The 13,071-nt window shown below is 41.3% G+C and overlaps 1 protein-coding gene and 1 long non-coding RNA gene across 6 annotated transcripts in view; one reads left to right on the top strand and one right to left on the bottom strand.

The window, feature by feature from the left end:
- LOC111871755 (secretin receptor) overlaps positions 1–10,176 on the bottom strand; it is a 126,794-nt gene extending 116,618 nt beyond the window's left edge. For 4 of the 5 annotated variants that reach the window (XM_023865058.2, XM_033754393.1, XM_033754391.1 and 1 more), the window contains exons 1-2: positions 10,115–10,176; positions 9,826–9,964 (exon numbers count right to left, since the gene is read on the bottom strand). In XM_023865058.2, the coding sequence (XP_023720826.1) occupies positions 9,826–9,909 (84 nt within the window). In that variant the 5' untranslated portion in view covers positions 9,910–9,964; positions 10,115–10,176. Of the gene's footprint in view, positions 1–9,825; positions 9,965–10,080 lie in introns of all 5 variants that reach the window. The other variant, XM_033754389.1, reaches the window with a different exon arrangement.
- LOC117282892 overlaps positions 1–13,071 on the top strand; it is a 63,016-nt gene that overhangs the window by 33,335 nt on the left and 16,610 nt on the right. Inside the window, exon 2 of the long non-coding RNA XR_004513804.1 lies at positions 4,642–4,765. This is a non-coding gene — a long non-coding RNA (uncharacterized LOC117282892). The remainder of the gene's footprint in view (positions 1–4,641; positions 4,766–13,071) is intronic.

Below are 13,071 nucleotides of genomic sequence, written 5' to 3'. Positions count from 1 at the left end.
TCTATATTTTTAATATCACCATATAACGTAATATTATGCTTGGTAACATAGTACCTGGTATTATCTACTTTGTAGCCCAATTACGTTATTATTAGATATAATTAGTTAAAATAATGCATATCTAGTTGAAGGTTAAATTAAGGTCGAAATTAAGATTAAAATATACACGTATATATCCATCTAACAGTTATTTCGGTGGTATACTGGTCGCTCTGGTCTGGTTCCTTCCTAGGTGGCTATGATGTTATGAACTCTTGTATGTTAATACGCGTTATCTCCCATTTAATCGGGTTGCAAGTTGCGTGTAGTGGCACTATCGTCGAGATGTTATCACGTGGTATGTGGGGAATTCCCATGTTGTCTTGCAGGTGGTCGTTTGGACTCTCTTTTAACTTGTCTGTCCCAGTGCTTTTCATGTGTCTTGTTCCATTTCGGAAGGCCTACTCATTTTCTGGCATAGCTACGTTAAAAGGCGATAGCGCTGTATTGCCTGTACTTCCGAGTGGTGTGAATACGGTGTCTTATAAGTCACGCATAACCCCTAAACGTGACAACATATTTAAATTTGTTTCCGTGTATTACTATGTTTAAGTGATCTAGTCTGTACCGCCAGATGAATAATATTTGTATGTTATAAAAAACATTGCAGACAAACTGTTTTAGTTGATACACAAAATGTTAGCTAGAGCACTACAATATTCGTCTGCGAATAGAGCAGATTTTAGAAAACAGCATCCGAGGACTCATACACTTTGTACTTAGCGCCTAAATAGGGATTCAAACACACAACGATATTGTTAAAAGCAAAACTGCATTATAAGCCACAGAAGCTCAGACTGTAGTAAAATTAAGCAACTTTAGCACGACTGCATTAGTTCACCACCACTTAACCATCAGCCGCATGGAGCTTATAATGAAATGACGGTGTAACCGGACCAGAACCTTCGTAATGCATTTCCTGGCCCTGTGAAAGGCAAGGTTTGCCCTTTGTTTATATGAGCATCACGTCATGAAGACTTATGGGAGACTGCATGTAGGCTTGCAGCTCCACACGCTCTTATCTTCAGCACTAAATGGAAGTATGCAGACAGATTCACAACTCTCAGTGCCTTTACTCCCGACGAAAGAGCCCCAAGCACCCACTGGTAGCAGGCTAGGTGGGCGTCACGGCCTACCTGGCCATGGTGACGTAGCGGGAATTGAAACATGGGTCGTCTAGCCTAGTCACTACATACGTAGCGATGAAATTGCCGTGGCTCGTTTACATGTCTGAATCACACAAGAGTGTAACACACATCAAAGGCAAGTAAGTAACTAACTCATGGAGCTGAGTCCTTATTGTTCAGCCACTTGAGTCGGCCACTATTTGGCCTACTGTACCACCCCCGGACGATAGGTGATGAGTGTGGACTAGTTGGTGGAATGAGAATTGGCAGGAGAAACCGAAGTACTCGGAGGAAATCTGCCCCAGTGCCATATTGCCCACAGCAAATCCCACATAGACTGACCCGGACCGCCGCGGTGGGAAACCGGCGACTAACCGCCTGAGATATAGTACGGCCTTGCCTTCTAAAGTTAGGCCTCTTGTAAAATTTTGTATTACCAAGGTTTAGGGAAGTTAACCTTCCTCACTGTCACGTAAACTTTAAGGCGTTCTATCATATCATTACATACAAACGTCTATTGGGGCTGCAAATTGTTGGAGATGAGTATGGATGTAGTGCGTGTCTGCCTACAGCGCAGGACAAATCGCACCATGGACATCATTGTGACCTGGCTCCAAGCAGACCAGCACAAATTGGCCACTTTCCCTTCTGTGGGTTATTTCACGGCGCTTTACCAGTATCGAGACTATACAGGGTCGGAAGGTAGGGTGACTGATGAGTGAAGAATTGGAAAGGATTTGAAAGGAAGCGGTCGTGTCCTAATCGTGATACTCTCCCGGAATTTTCTTGGAGGGAGGACCACGAACAACCTCACTCAGAACAGCAGATGTTCGGGCCGAAATTCGAAACGAGCATTCACGAATACAAGTCTAAAACGTTACGCCTACACTGATATATTCGCTTGGCGGTTTACAGCCTATTTAAATGAAAGACAACACAACACGAAGGGCATAAACAACTTAATTACTGCGTTCTGTGGAAAGCAATTAATCATGGCATCTTACTCTGGAAGAATGGCATAAGTGATTTAAATTAAACGACGGAAGAGAAATTTCGACTTAACATTACACAATGATCATGTTCACGATTTATACAGTGAGACCAGTATTACTGAGTGATGGTATGGACATCATATTGGGCTGGTCATATAGCTCGCATGTGGAGAATAGAAAACGTGTACAGAATATGTGTAAGACAGTTAACGGAATTAAATTTCATAAAAATTGCGTGCTCAACAAGAATACTTTTAGGTCGTATGATCTCAGCCTCGTGAGGATAATTGAGGAGTTACTTGAACGGAAAAATAGCGGCTCCGGTCTAGAAGACCGAGATTAACAGTCGTGGGAATCCGTTGCGCTGACCACGCAACACCCTCTATCCGCAAAAGTTGGTACTAACTTCGCCGACAAGCGGCGGTCGCTCGGTAGGTATAGTTCGCTTGCAGATTAAAAGCCATGTTGTTTAGTTTAGTTTTATGATCTACTGTATTTCCTAAGTATGCAAGAATGTGCTATCGAAGAGGCGCCCTAATCTAATACTGGTGTTCGAAAGCGGGATGTTCTGTGTTACTGAGCACAGTTGATAGATAAATTGATCAATTTATATTGACTACCAAAATTTGGATGTGTACTCGTAATTACAGGATAAATGGCTTTGGACAACTACGTGTACTGAACATTTTACACTTCGAACTGCTTTAGGTGTGTACCATATTTTGTAGGTTATGTACATTTTCCGTGCCTATAGATTGATGAGGGCGTCAGCCAACTCCCCAGATATAATCCCCAGAAAATTTCACTTGAAAGCCTAGTACAGATACAGAACTGACGCCTTGATTATGGAACTCCACGAAATAAAGTAGGTGTACCAAACAGACCCCTGTCAATTCCGACAAGTTTCTATATTCCTGTTCACTCTAGAAAAGTGAAATCATATGCAAAAGTTACTGGTTCGGTTGCCTATTTAAAGACGTCGTTTTTTTTTCATTAAAATCTTCGCTGAAAGTAATGTAAAGGAAACTAGTTATCAACTTGGCATAACAAAAGACACAGATTCCAAATAATTCGCATTAACATTCGTAATTGGATCATAGATCAAAGCAGGCTAAACAGATTAAGCAGAGAAACAACTTATCTTGGTAACATCAATTATTTTCATATGTGTTTGCTTGACATTAATTTTAGCAAATGAGAAATGTAATTTTCATATGTGTTTGCTTGACATTAATTTTAGCAAATGAGAAATGTAATCAGTTTGGCAGACAGATTTAAAGAAAAATGATTCAAATATGACATTAGTGAACTTCAAGTTATGACGGTGAAATATAAAAACGACAATTATTCTTGAATATAAAACTAGACAAGTTAATCAGTCTTTTTAGCGAAACGCACGTATTGTTGATCGTATTCAGTAGAAGGGATGATACGCTATTGGTGCATATATTCGTTGCAGTAAATGTAATCATGTCCTCTTTGCAAGCTATGTAAAATCGTTTCTTTTTCCTATTATGTCTTGCTTGTTCCTGCCTCCTGTGATTTACTACCAGAAAGGAAAACTTTCTCTGCTTTATTGATTTTTAAACATTAGAATTCTTAACAGTGAAAGTTCTGTTCATAGTAAATGGCGTTCTACAGATCCTCATTCCCCTTAACAAATGGAAATTGTTGTGATCACTTCCATCAAATACAGTTTTAACTACCACCGCGGCTTCTCAAATTATTGTTCGACGTCATGGAGGAATCTATTTGTTTTCTTAAATAATTCTGAGGTAGTGAACACTTTTTGAAAACTGCTGACTGAAGTATTGCATGAGATATTTTCTCGATGTTATCCGTGCAGACATTTCTTTCGCCAGTTGAAACCAAATCTTTCAGTTTTCTGAGGTGCAATGAGCTCATCTGTTCTTCTGTTCAGCTATTATTCTCCAAGGAAAAAATAAAAATAACAAAACCTAGTAACATCAAATACCAAATCCACTCTGTGAACTTCGTCACCCAAAAAAATCGATCATATTTGTATAGAGTTTCTTCTTCTTCTATTCCTGTTGCTCCCACTTGGAGCATAGGGCATCCGTGAAACACTTATTTCACTTCAGTTTCTTAATCTAAGACAGACGGTAGGACTACTTTCAAGGGGATCAGCCTGTCGCAAGGCTGCTACCTAACATAAGCATATAATAAACACGGACATCTATGCTTTGAGTAGGATACGAACCCACGATACCAGTGTTCGAGAGGGCGAAGACATTTCATGCCTTAGACCGCGAGGGCACTGTGTATAGAGTTAGCACTGCTTAACTATGAAGAAACAGATCGGCCTTATTTAGTACAAGCTGCCTTTCTCCGTTACGGAACCTTCCTAAAATTACTTTATGGTGCGTGATAAAGGGAAGTACCAACAGCAAACAATAAGAATATTAACGAAAATCTCACGTGTAGAAACTCAAATGTACTTGCTGTGTGTTCTTTCAACTTAGATTTGCCGCTTCACCGCGACAGAACCATGTACTCCACCACTGCCGTCACTGTCACGTGTGTGAGTGATTATAGGAGGGATCTGGATTGGTGATCCGAATTATTGACCACTTACACACATAGTTGGTAAGTACAAGTAATTATAGCGCCATTCATAATGTCCACAATTCACAAATCACCAGAGCACCCATCAAGACTTCTTTAGCCTGCTGTGTTTTCACCAAACGTTCACTGACAAAGGCATTTAACAGTGGAGTTTCTTCAGCTTCACGTGCTCAACTACTTTCTTCACAGACTCCCATATAGAACTGACTAGTTCGCCCCAATTGCCTTCCTTATAACTCCTCGACATGGACCACGAAAAAACACCCCGTTTCTAACAGTACCTCCATTGTTGCGCGTCGATTCGTTGCTGCGGGAGCGTGTTTACCTAGCTTTTGCCCAGAAACGGCGCTGGTATGTTCGTCTATCTCGCGGTCGTCGCATAGTAACGGCTCTACACGCTACAATACTATCAGCAGGAAAAGCCTCTACTTAGCAGCGGACCTTGTCTTGTACAACGACTCTATGTGGGTAATAAATAGACGATGGCAAATCACTGAACAATGTTTCTGCCATACGCTACACATTTCAAGAAAAGTATTTATTTACTTTTTTTATTAGTGTTAGTGGGGTGGGACTAAGTCCCTTGTACTGCGGCCACTTCTGGCCTATTGTACCAGCCCCAGATGATAGGTGAGGGTGATTGTGGAGCAATTGGTGGAATGAAGATTGGCAGGGGAAACCGAAGTACTCGGAGAAAACCTGTCCCAGCGCCACTTTGTCCACCACAAATCCCACTTGACCAGACCCACAATCGAACCCGGGCCGCCGTGGTGGGAAGCCAGCGACTAACCGCTTGAGCTATGGCGCGGCCATTTCAAGAAAAGTAACTGCTCCTTCAAGATATGAAATAGGAGTTTAAAAGTACTGCCGCGTAGCAAGGATTCGGACCTTTGCTCTTTAACAGATTTTCATAACAGTCAATGCCAGTCTGAACAAAAGTAGTTTCTTTTTTATTTTCAGTGACGGTGTAGATTTACTTACCAAGTCATTGGATTAATAGTAAGTAGAGTGTACGCACAAGATAATTCACAACTAAAGCGTTTACAAAAATGTGCTGAACTGTTCTGATAGACCACAGGAACAGACAGCGTTTGTGAAATCGTTTTTTAGAACGCGTTGGCATCTTATATACGGCACGGACAGGGATTCCTGTCTGCATACTGCGTTCATGAGGACACGTTCATCAAAGAACGTCTGATATTCTTTAGATTTTCCTTAATTGTACGCTAGCATACATCCTCAGCAAATGCAGGAAGACGACACCGGCAGATTAGGGAGCACGAACTGAAGAAATTAAAATTTTGGATGCAAGTGTGGAGAGCTAGAACCACTAGGAAGACATAAGTATGAGAATGATATGAAACAAAGAGGGAGGAAAGGTGAAGGCTGCATTGGAGTGGCTGGCCATCGGGTCCAGCGGCTGGCTCGTATTAACGCTGTAAGCTCAACAGACCTTCTGGCCCATGAAATATCAGGAATTTTAAGTAGCTAAGCCAATATTAGCTACTCAAACAGGACTGTACTTCATGGTGTTGGATATATTATATTCTCACCACATTCTTACCACCCTAAATTTCCGGGAGCACGCGGTACCGTAGTTGGTTGAGGCACTATGCTACAAGCCGGAAGGTCGCAGGTTCGAGTACCAATGAGGTGGATTTTTTCAATTGGTCTAATCTTTCCAGCCGCACTATGGCCCTGGAGTCGACTCAGCCTCTAACAGAAATGAGTATCAGGAATCTTCCTGCGGTAAAGGGCGGCCGGTGAGTAAGGCTGACAACCTCACTGCCATGTGAGCCTATTGTCTAGAGAAAATGTGGGAGCCTCAACGTCTCACAACCCTATGGGCCTCCACGGCATGTTACACGGATAGCTACCATTATTAACCCTAAATTTCCAACCATATTATCTAATGTTCGCGTAGTCATGTATAAAATTTTCAACGCACACACAAGATTTCAGCAATGTCCACAAGCTTAATAGGATCAAAAACCACATTACACACTACACTGTAATGGTTCCACAGTTCTTGATTTCAGACGGAAAGATCATGCTGTAACTCACTAACAAACACACGAAGCATAGTTCTCCTTGAGCCCATAAAAATAGCTCAACTAATAAATTCCCACCCACTTATAGAATCCAAAGATTCATTGCCATGTTCACAAGAACTACAACTGAGGCCCAGAGTAACAGTTCTTAATGTCCTACGTTTTAGATGAGAATACGTTCGACCCATGCCCAAACCCCTGTCGACTTTCCATGCCAGCTTATCCAATACATTCGCAGCTACCTTGCATAGCTGGAGGCCATATCCTCCATCTGAAACCTGAGGACGCTCCACGGAGTGTTGATAAGGCACTCAACGGGATCGGTAGGCCTACAAAACGGAACGTGTCTTCATCGAACCATTTCTAATACCGTCGAAAGGCGAGGTATTACGCGTGGAAGTATCCACAATAACTACCAACTTTTTAACAGAGAAAATTAAACGCAAGGTATGTAACTGTACGAAACCGAATGTGAATATGTAATTGACTAAAATACATTAGAGCAAGATTCGAACCCACAATCCTAGTGAAACGCTGTAACTTTATCTTGTTATGTGCTTCAGTTCCCGTAATTGCCTGAAAGAATCGAAATTCTGAGAGAAGGAAATACATGAAGTATATTATTCATCTGCAACAGACCTTGCAAGATTAAAAAAAAAATGTTGAGAAAGAGTGAAAGAACAGTCAGTAGATATTCATAATGATAGTGATCAGCATGAGAAAGCAAAGCGTCGAACAATTAAACGTCCGAGAGTAAAAAGAACAATGAACGATGTAGAAAAGTGTGTTGCATGGAGAAAGTTTTAAAATATTAAGGGGTAAAGAAAGAAATCCCTTCTCCAAACAAACTTCAAAACTTTGTTGAAAAAAAGAAAAGAAATTCAATTTAAGTGAGGAAAATAAACTCCCAAGAAAATCGTGAAAGGGATAGGATTCTTCGATGTAAAAAAATATAAGAAGAGAAAATTTCTTCTAGCTGAGCACGAGGCAATTCTTGCACGCCGCGCGGCATATTTAAGAACTTCAAGAAAGGTTGACAGTGGCATAAGACACCAGCGATGTATCGAGTCTAGACTTGGCACAACACCCATATCAGCGGAAATTTGTTAGCATCGTGAGGGAGGGGCAGGAGTGGCAGCGAGCGGAAGTGAAAAGGCTATTGTATCCTGAAGGATGGTGATAGGACAGTCATTTAGACCGAGCGGATAGTACGAACAATGAAGAATTGAAACTCGCGTCTTCTGAAGTCACCAATGAGGATATACTTGTATTAAATGAAGACGAATACTGTACAAATCACAACAATAAAACATACCAACTAAGATGCAGGTTGACCGCATCTGTGGTCTAGTGGTCAGAGTTCCTGGCTACAGATCCAGAGGTACGGATTCGATTCCCGGCGCTACCAGATTTTCTGAAAAGTAGTGAGTCTGGTATGGGGTCCACTCAACCTCGTGAGGATAATTGAGGAGCTATTTCAAGGAAATAGAGGCTCCGGTCTAGAAAACCAAAATTAACAGCCATAGGGATCCGTTGCGCTGACCACGTTACGCCCTCTATCCGCAAAAGTTGGCACTAACTTCGCCGACAAGCGGCGGTCGCTCGGTCAGTATATTTCGCTTGCGGACTGAAGCCACGGAGTTTGTTTTGTTTTATGGTAGCCTAGTCATTTGACATTTCGGACGAATGCAATGAATCCATTCTCTGTTCTGAAACTTACAAGATATGACGTCCCAGGAGACAGCAATCCTTATTTTCCGAGATCGAAAATATAGGTATGACGTCTCTTTTGTTTAATTGCCTCGAAAACGTTAAGAATTGAGGACATCTTCTCTACGCGCTTGTTTGAACGTATTTCGCTCCATCAGATATGATCGAGACACGCGAAGAAACGAGTGTGAAAGAATCAGTTGTTTTTGTACGATTTTAATCAAAACTGAAATGTTTCGACAAATTTTAGTAGTATAACGCAATATCAAATTCCGTGAAAACCTGTTCATCAGTTCGAGAGTTGCAACATGTTCGCAGACAGACGGATGGAGCGATGTTAATAAGCGCTCAGCAGGAATATGAACGCGCCCAAAGCGATTCACAATGCCAACATATGTTGTGGAAACGGGGACTGATGAACTGGATCTGTTTGGTTCGTTGAAAATAGGTGTCAAATGCATGTAGCGTATGGACTGAATGTACTAACAATCCCAGACGTGGTTCTTTAATTCCTAACTGCTTATTAGATTTGTGACTTGAGTGTAAAATTTGACTGAATTTGAAGTTCCAGGTTTGATTAGAAGTCAACTGTGGAATTACACGCAGATCTGAAATTTGGCTTCTAACTTTAAGGCACGAACACCGCCTGGACCGAGGGTGTGTCTGAGCAGGGAGAGTAATGGAGATATAACTGGTCTCAAATAGGAAGGGGAATTATAGGAAACAGAAGTAAACCGCGCAATGAAGAACTAGTTGTTCTAGTTGAACTAAAATAGTTGTATTCCACTAAGTATTATTAGGATTAGAAATTCAAGAGCAGGAAGATTATCATGGATTGTATCACTTACGGGAAAGATAAGAAAAGTTTTTGTTCGAAAACCTTTGGAGAGGAAAGAGACAAGTTGTAGGAACTTGGCGTAGATGGGAGTAAAATATTAGGGCAGATCATCAAGAAGTTGGACAAAATAGTGTGTATTACTTCATGTAACTGAGGATAAGGACCAATGGCAAGCCCTTGTAGCACAGAAACCTGACAGTCGCTAAACTGGTCAAAATATTTTATGGCACCTTGAAGTTCATTGCCGTGTTCAGAAGATTCCACTTCTGGAGCCTATCTTAGGGCAACTGAACCCAATCCACACCGCCGCACCTTGCTTCTTAAGATGATCGAATTTGAACCCAAATATCGTTTTGGCATTTTGTAGCATACTAGTTTCCTAAGGTGACGGGCTTCCCCCCACTCCCCGGGGACACACGCTGGAGGACAGTCACTTGTCTGGAATATTTATTTTAAATGTACACTGAAATTAAAGTACTCACGGCGATGAAGAGCAGTTTTGTTGTCTTCTGGATTGCGTCGCTCTGTAGTCTGGTAGGTTCACAGCTGGAGGTAGCCCTGTACATGCGCAATACGAGCTCTCCAGTACATGGGGCTAAGGGACGGCTGTACGTTACAGACCTGCCATAGCATAAGAAGAAAATCAAATGCAACAATGTCATATAAGGACAAACTTCGTTAGCGGAGTGTGGCACCAATGTAAGGGTATTTCAGATACGTATTTAAAGTGTACATACAGACATGGACCTTAAGAACTAAATCTGCTTGTACCTAACCGCTACAAAATAGCGACATCAACACAGGGAGCAGCACGTACATATAAATAAAACGCCATGACTTCAGTCCGCAAGCGAACTATACAGACCGAGCGCCCGCAGCTTGTCGGCGAAGTTTTAGTACCAACTTTTACGGACAGAGGGTGTCGCGTGGTCAGCGCAACGAATCCCCACGGCCGTTAATTTCGGTTTTCTAGACCGGAGACGCTATTTCCTTGGAAAAGCTCCTCAATTACCATCACGAGGCCGAGTGGACCCCGTTCCAGACCCACTACTTCTCAGAAATAAATATTGTAGCGCCGGGAATCGAACCCGGATCTCTGGATCTGTAGCCAGGAACTCTGACCACTAGATAACAGAGGCGGTCGCCCGTACACATATCATAAGAAAATCTAATATACGTCGCTCCAAATAAACAACCTGTTGGGCGACATGTAGAATAACGAGCATAAGCTCCACAAGACGATTATAAGGTCAAGACCACACGACCTAACTCATGTGAGAAGATACCGATAGGCAGACGTCCCTCGCTATAGTCGCCTCTACCACCAGAAAATCACATCAACACGTAGCGGTCACAAAGTTTTAAAGAGATTTTTCAGAAAATATTTTCATTTACATTTTAATACAATTATAACTTTTATGTTTTAATCTTTAGTATCTAATTTTTAAATTTTATCAGAGTATTTTAAAAATTTTAACTGAAAGACTCAATTTATGCATTTAAAAACACTCAAGTGCACAATAAGGATCCTTATCGAAGAATTAGATGCAAATTGTTAGACGAAATTCAACAACTGAGTCTGGTATCACTGTACTCTTGATGATGACCCAATATAAGGGTCGAAACATGTAGCGTCAATAAAAACAAATGTTGATACGATACTGTCTACTTTGTTTTAAATACAGAATATTGTTGTGTAGACTGAATACGTTTGTATACATTTTGTGTACCTAAATATATCAGGCATAATAAACCTATGCAGGGTCACACTTCAGGTGATACGAGCAGTAACTTATTCAGGAGGAGTTCCATTTTTATATTTTGGGTACTACTCAGTTGTCCGGCTGGCACAAGTTATGGACCTTGTTACCGTTCTGCATTAGAATCGCTGTTACAACACGAGCAGTCCATGAAAAGTTCAGACAAGTGTGCTTTTGTTTGTTTGCTTGTGTGTGTTGAGACAACGACCATCAGCATTCAAAAACAGCCACTCAGCTCAATCAGTGTCGAAGCCTTGTACATCTCCGTGGGGCCTCTGTCGAAGGCGCTTACCGAGTTAGACCGTTCGTATAGCGGGATTGCGGAATCATCCGCAGGGGGTTCCGTGACTAATAAAAATGGGTTCTGGATTGGATTGGATTTATTGACATCTTCTCTTCACAATCTCCCTTACTCGAATGAATTATAGTGCCACCGCTGATTTACCCATTTCACAAACCACTAGGACACGTTATCTGTTTCCTGGCAACGGATCTCAACACAGAAACTATCACTTCAAGTCACTATGAAGTCTTCTTGCCATTTCTTTTTCAATCATCTTGGACTGCCGACTCAACAGAACTCGACCAAATTGTCCAGTTCTAATTATGCAGTCTAATCTAGCTACAAGCAGACTCTTGGTATACAGACGCAGCACTGACAACATAAAAAACACCTCTTCTGTTGACAGAATTGTTGTGCTACCTAGCAACGAGTTGTGGCACGATCCACAGAGAACACAGTTCCCATTGTTGCGTGTTCGCTGGAATGGGTATACTGGGTTGTTGTCTAGCAATGGGTATATGCGTCATGTTACGTTTGTCTGTGGTTGTTTACTCCTAGTAGGTAGAGGATTTGCTTTACTTTATCGTCCAAGTAGGCCATCAAAATTAATTCTGAATCCGGAGAGCTTAAAAGGTCTAGTTCGTAGAAAATGAAGCACAGGACAATGCCAGCAGATGAAGACTTTCTGTGTAATTTTAATGGTTTATTAAAACTGAATTCACGTCTTGAAAATTGTCTTTATGGTATCAGTGCTTTGTGAGCTTCAGGTGTAATAAAACTACCAGTAACAAAGGATGAAATAAATTTAATATATAAGACGCCTTGCAGTCTCGTAAATTGAACAGGAAGTAGAGCCACGTCGGTGGCAATAAATTTCCATGATTGCTTCCTGAAGGAACAAAATTCTGCGACGAATCCATGTACATTAATGGCAGGTTAGAGACAGATTAGAGCTATGTTTTCATATCTTCTATAACATCACAGTTCAGTACATTGCCTGTGTCAGCAAATATTCTGAAAACGCTAAGCATTTCTGATTTCTATTGCAGTTTCAATTTTTTGACTGTGTTACGGGTCACGACCATGAAAGCTCTGAACTTACTTGAAGGCGAATCTGATCTATTTGACGTTACAATTCTCGAGATGTTATTAGAGGATCGATACTGTTAAATCGATTATCGAAATCTAGAGAGTAGCATTCCTGCTTCGAATTACGCAAGTCCCAAGTTAAAATATCGACTCCAAGACCGGCTATCCTTTATTCGTGGCCTCCCTCAGACCCTCCATGAAAATGCCGGGGTGTTAACCCATACTATGTTAAGACCGTCTCCTTCCACATCGTTTCAAGTACATTGTTCACAAAAGATCCTATACTACTCGTATACCGTAGGTCTACGAGCATAATCTGAACTATTGAAAACATCCTTATATGAACTACAAATAATTAAATAATGATGAAACGAACATCCACCATTTGATGGGGCAATTCGTGATCCCAGATTTTGCGTTTTGCTCTGTCCCACGATATACAATTATAGCGTGATTCTAAATTATTGTCGGTGTTTCCATGGCCTATAATTTTCAAACCGGAAGCAATGAAACAATACTGCTCACGGAATATTAAAGTGCAACTCAAAAAGTTTTATTACTCATAGAAATAGTGCAGTACTGCCAAATAAAACTAT

The sequence above is a fragment of the Cryptotermes secundus genome, unplaced genomic scaffold, assembly GCF_002891405.2.
Source record: "Cryptotermes secundus unplaced genomic scaffold, Csec_1.0 scaffold633, whole genome shotgun sequence".
Classification (NCBI taxonomy): Eukaryota; Metazoa; Arthropoda; class Insecta; order Blattodea; family Kalotermitidae; genus Cryptotermes; species Cryptotermes secundus.
This window is presented reverse-complemented; position numbering and strand designations above follow the sequence as displayed.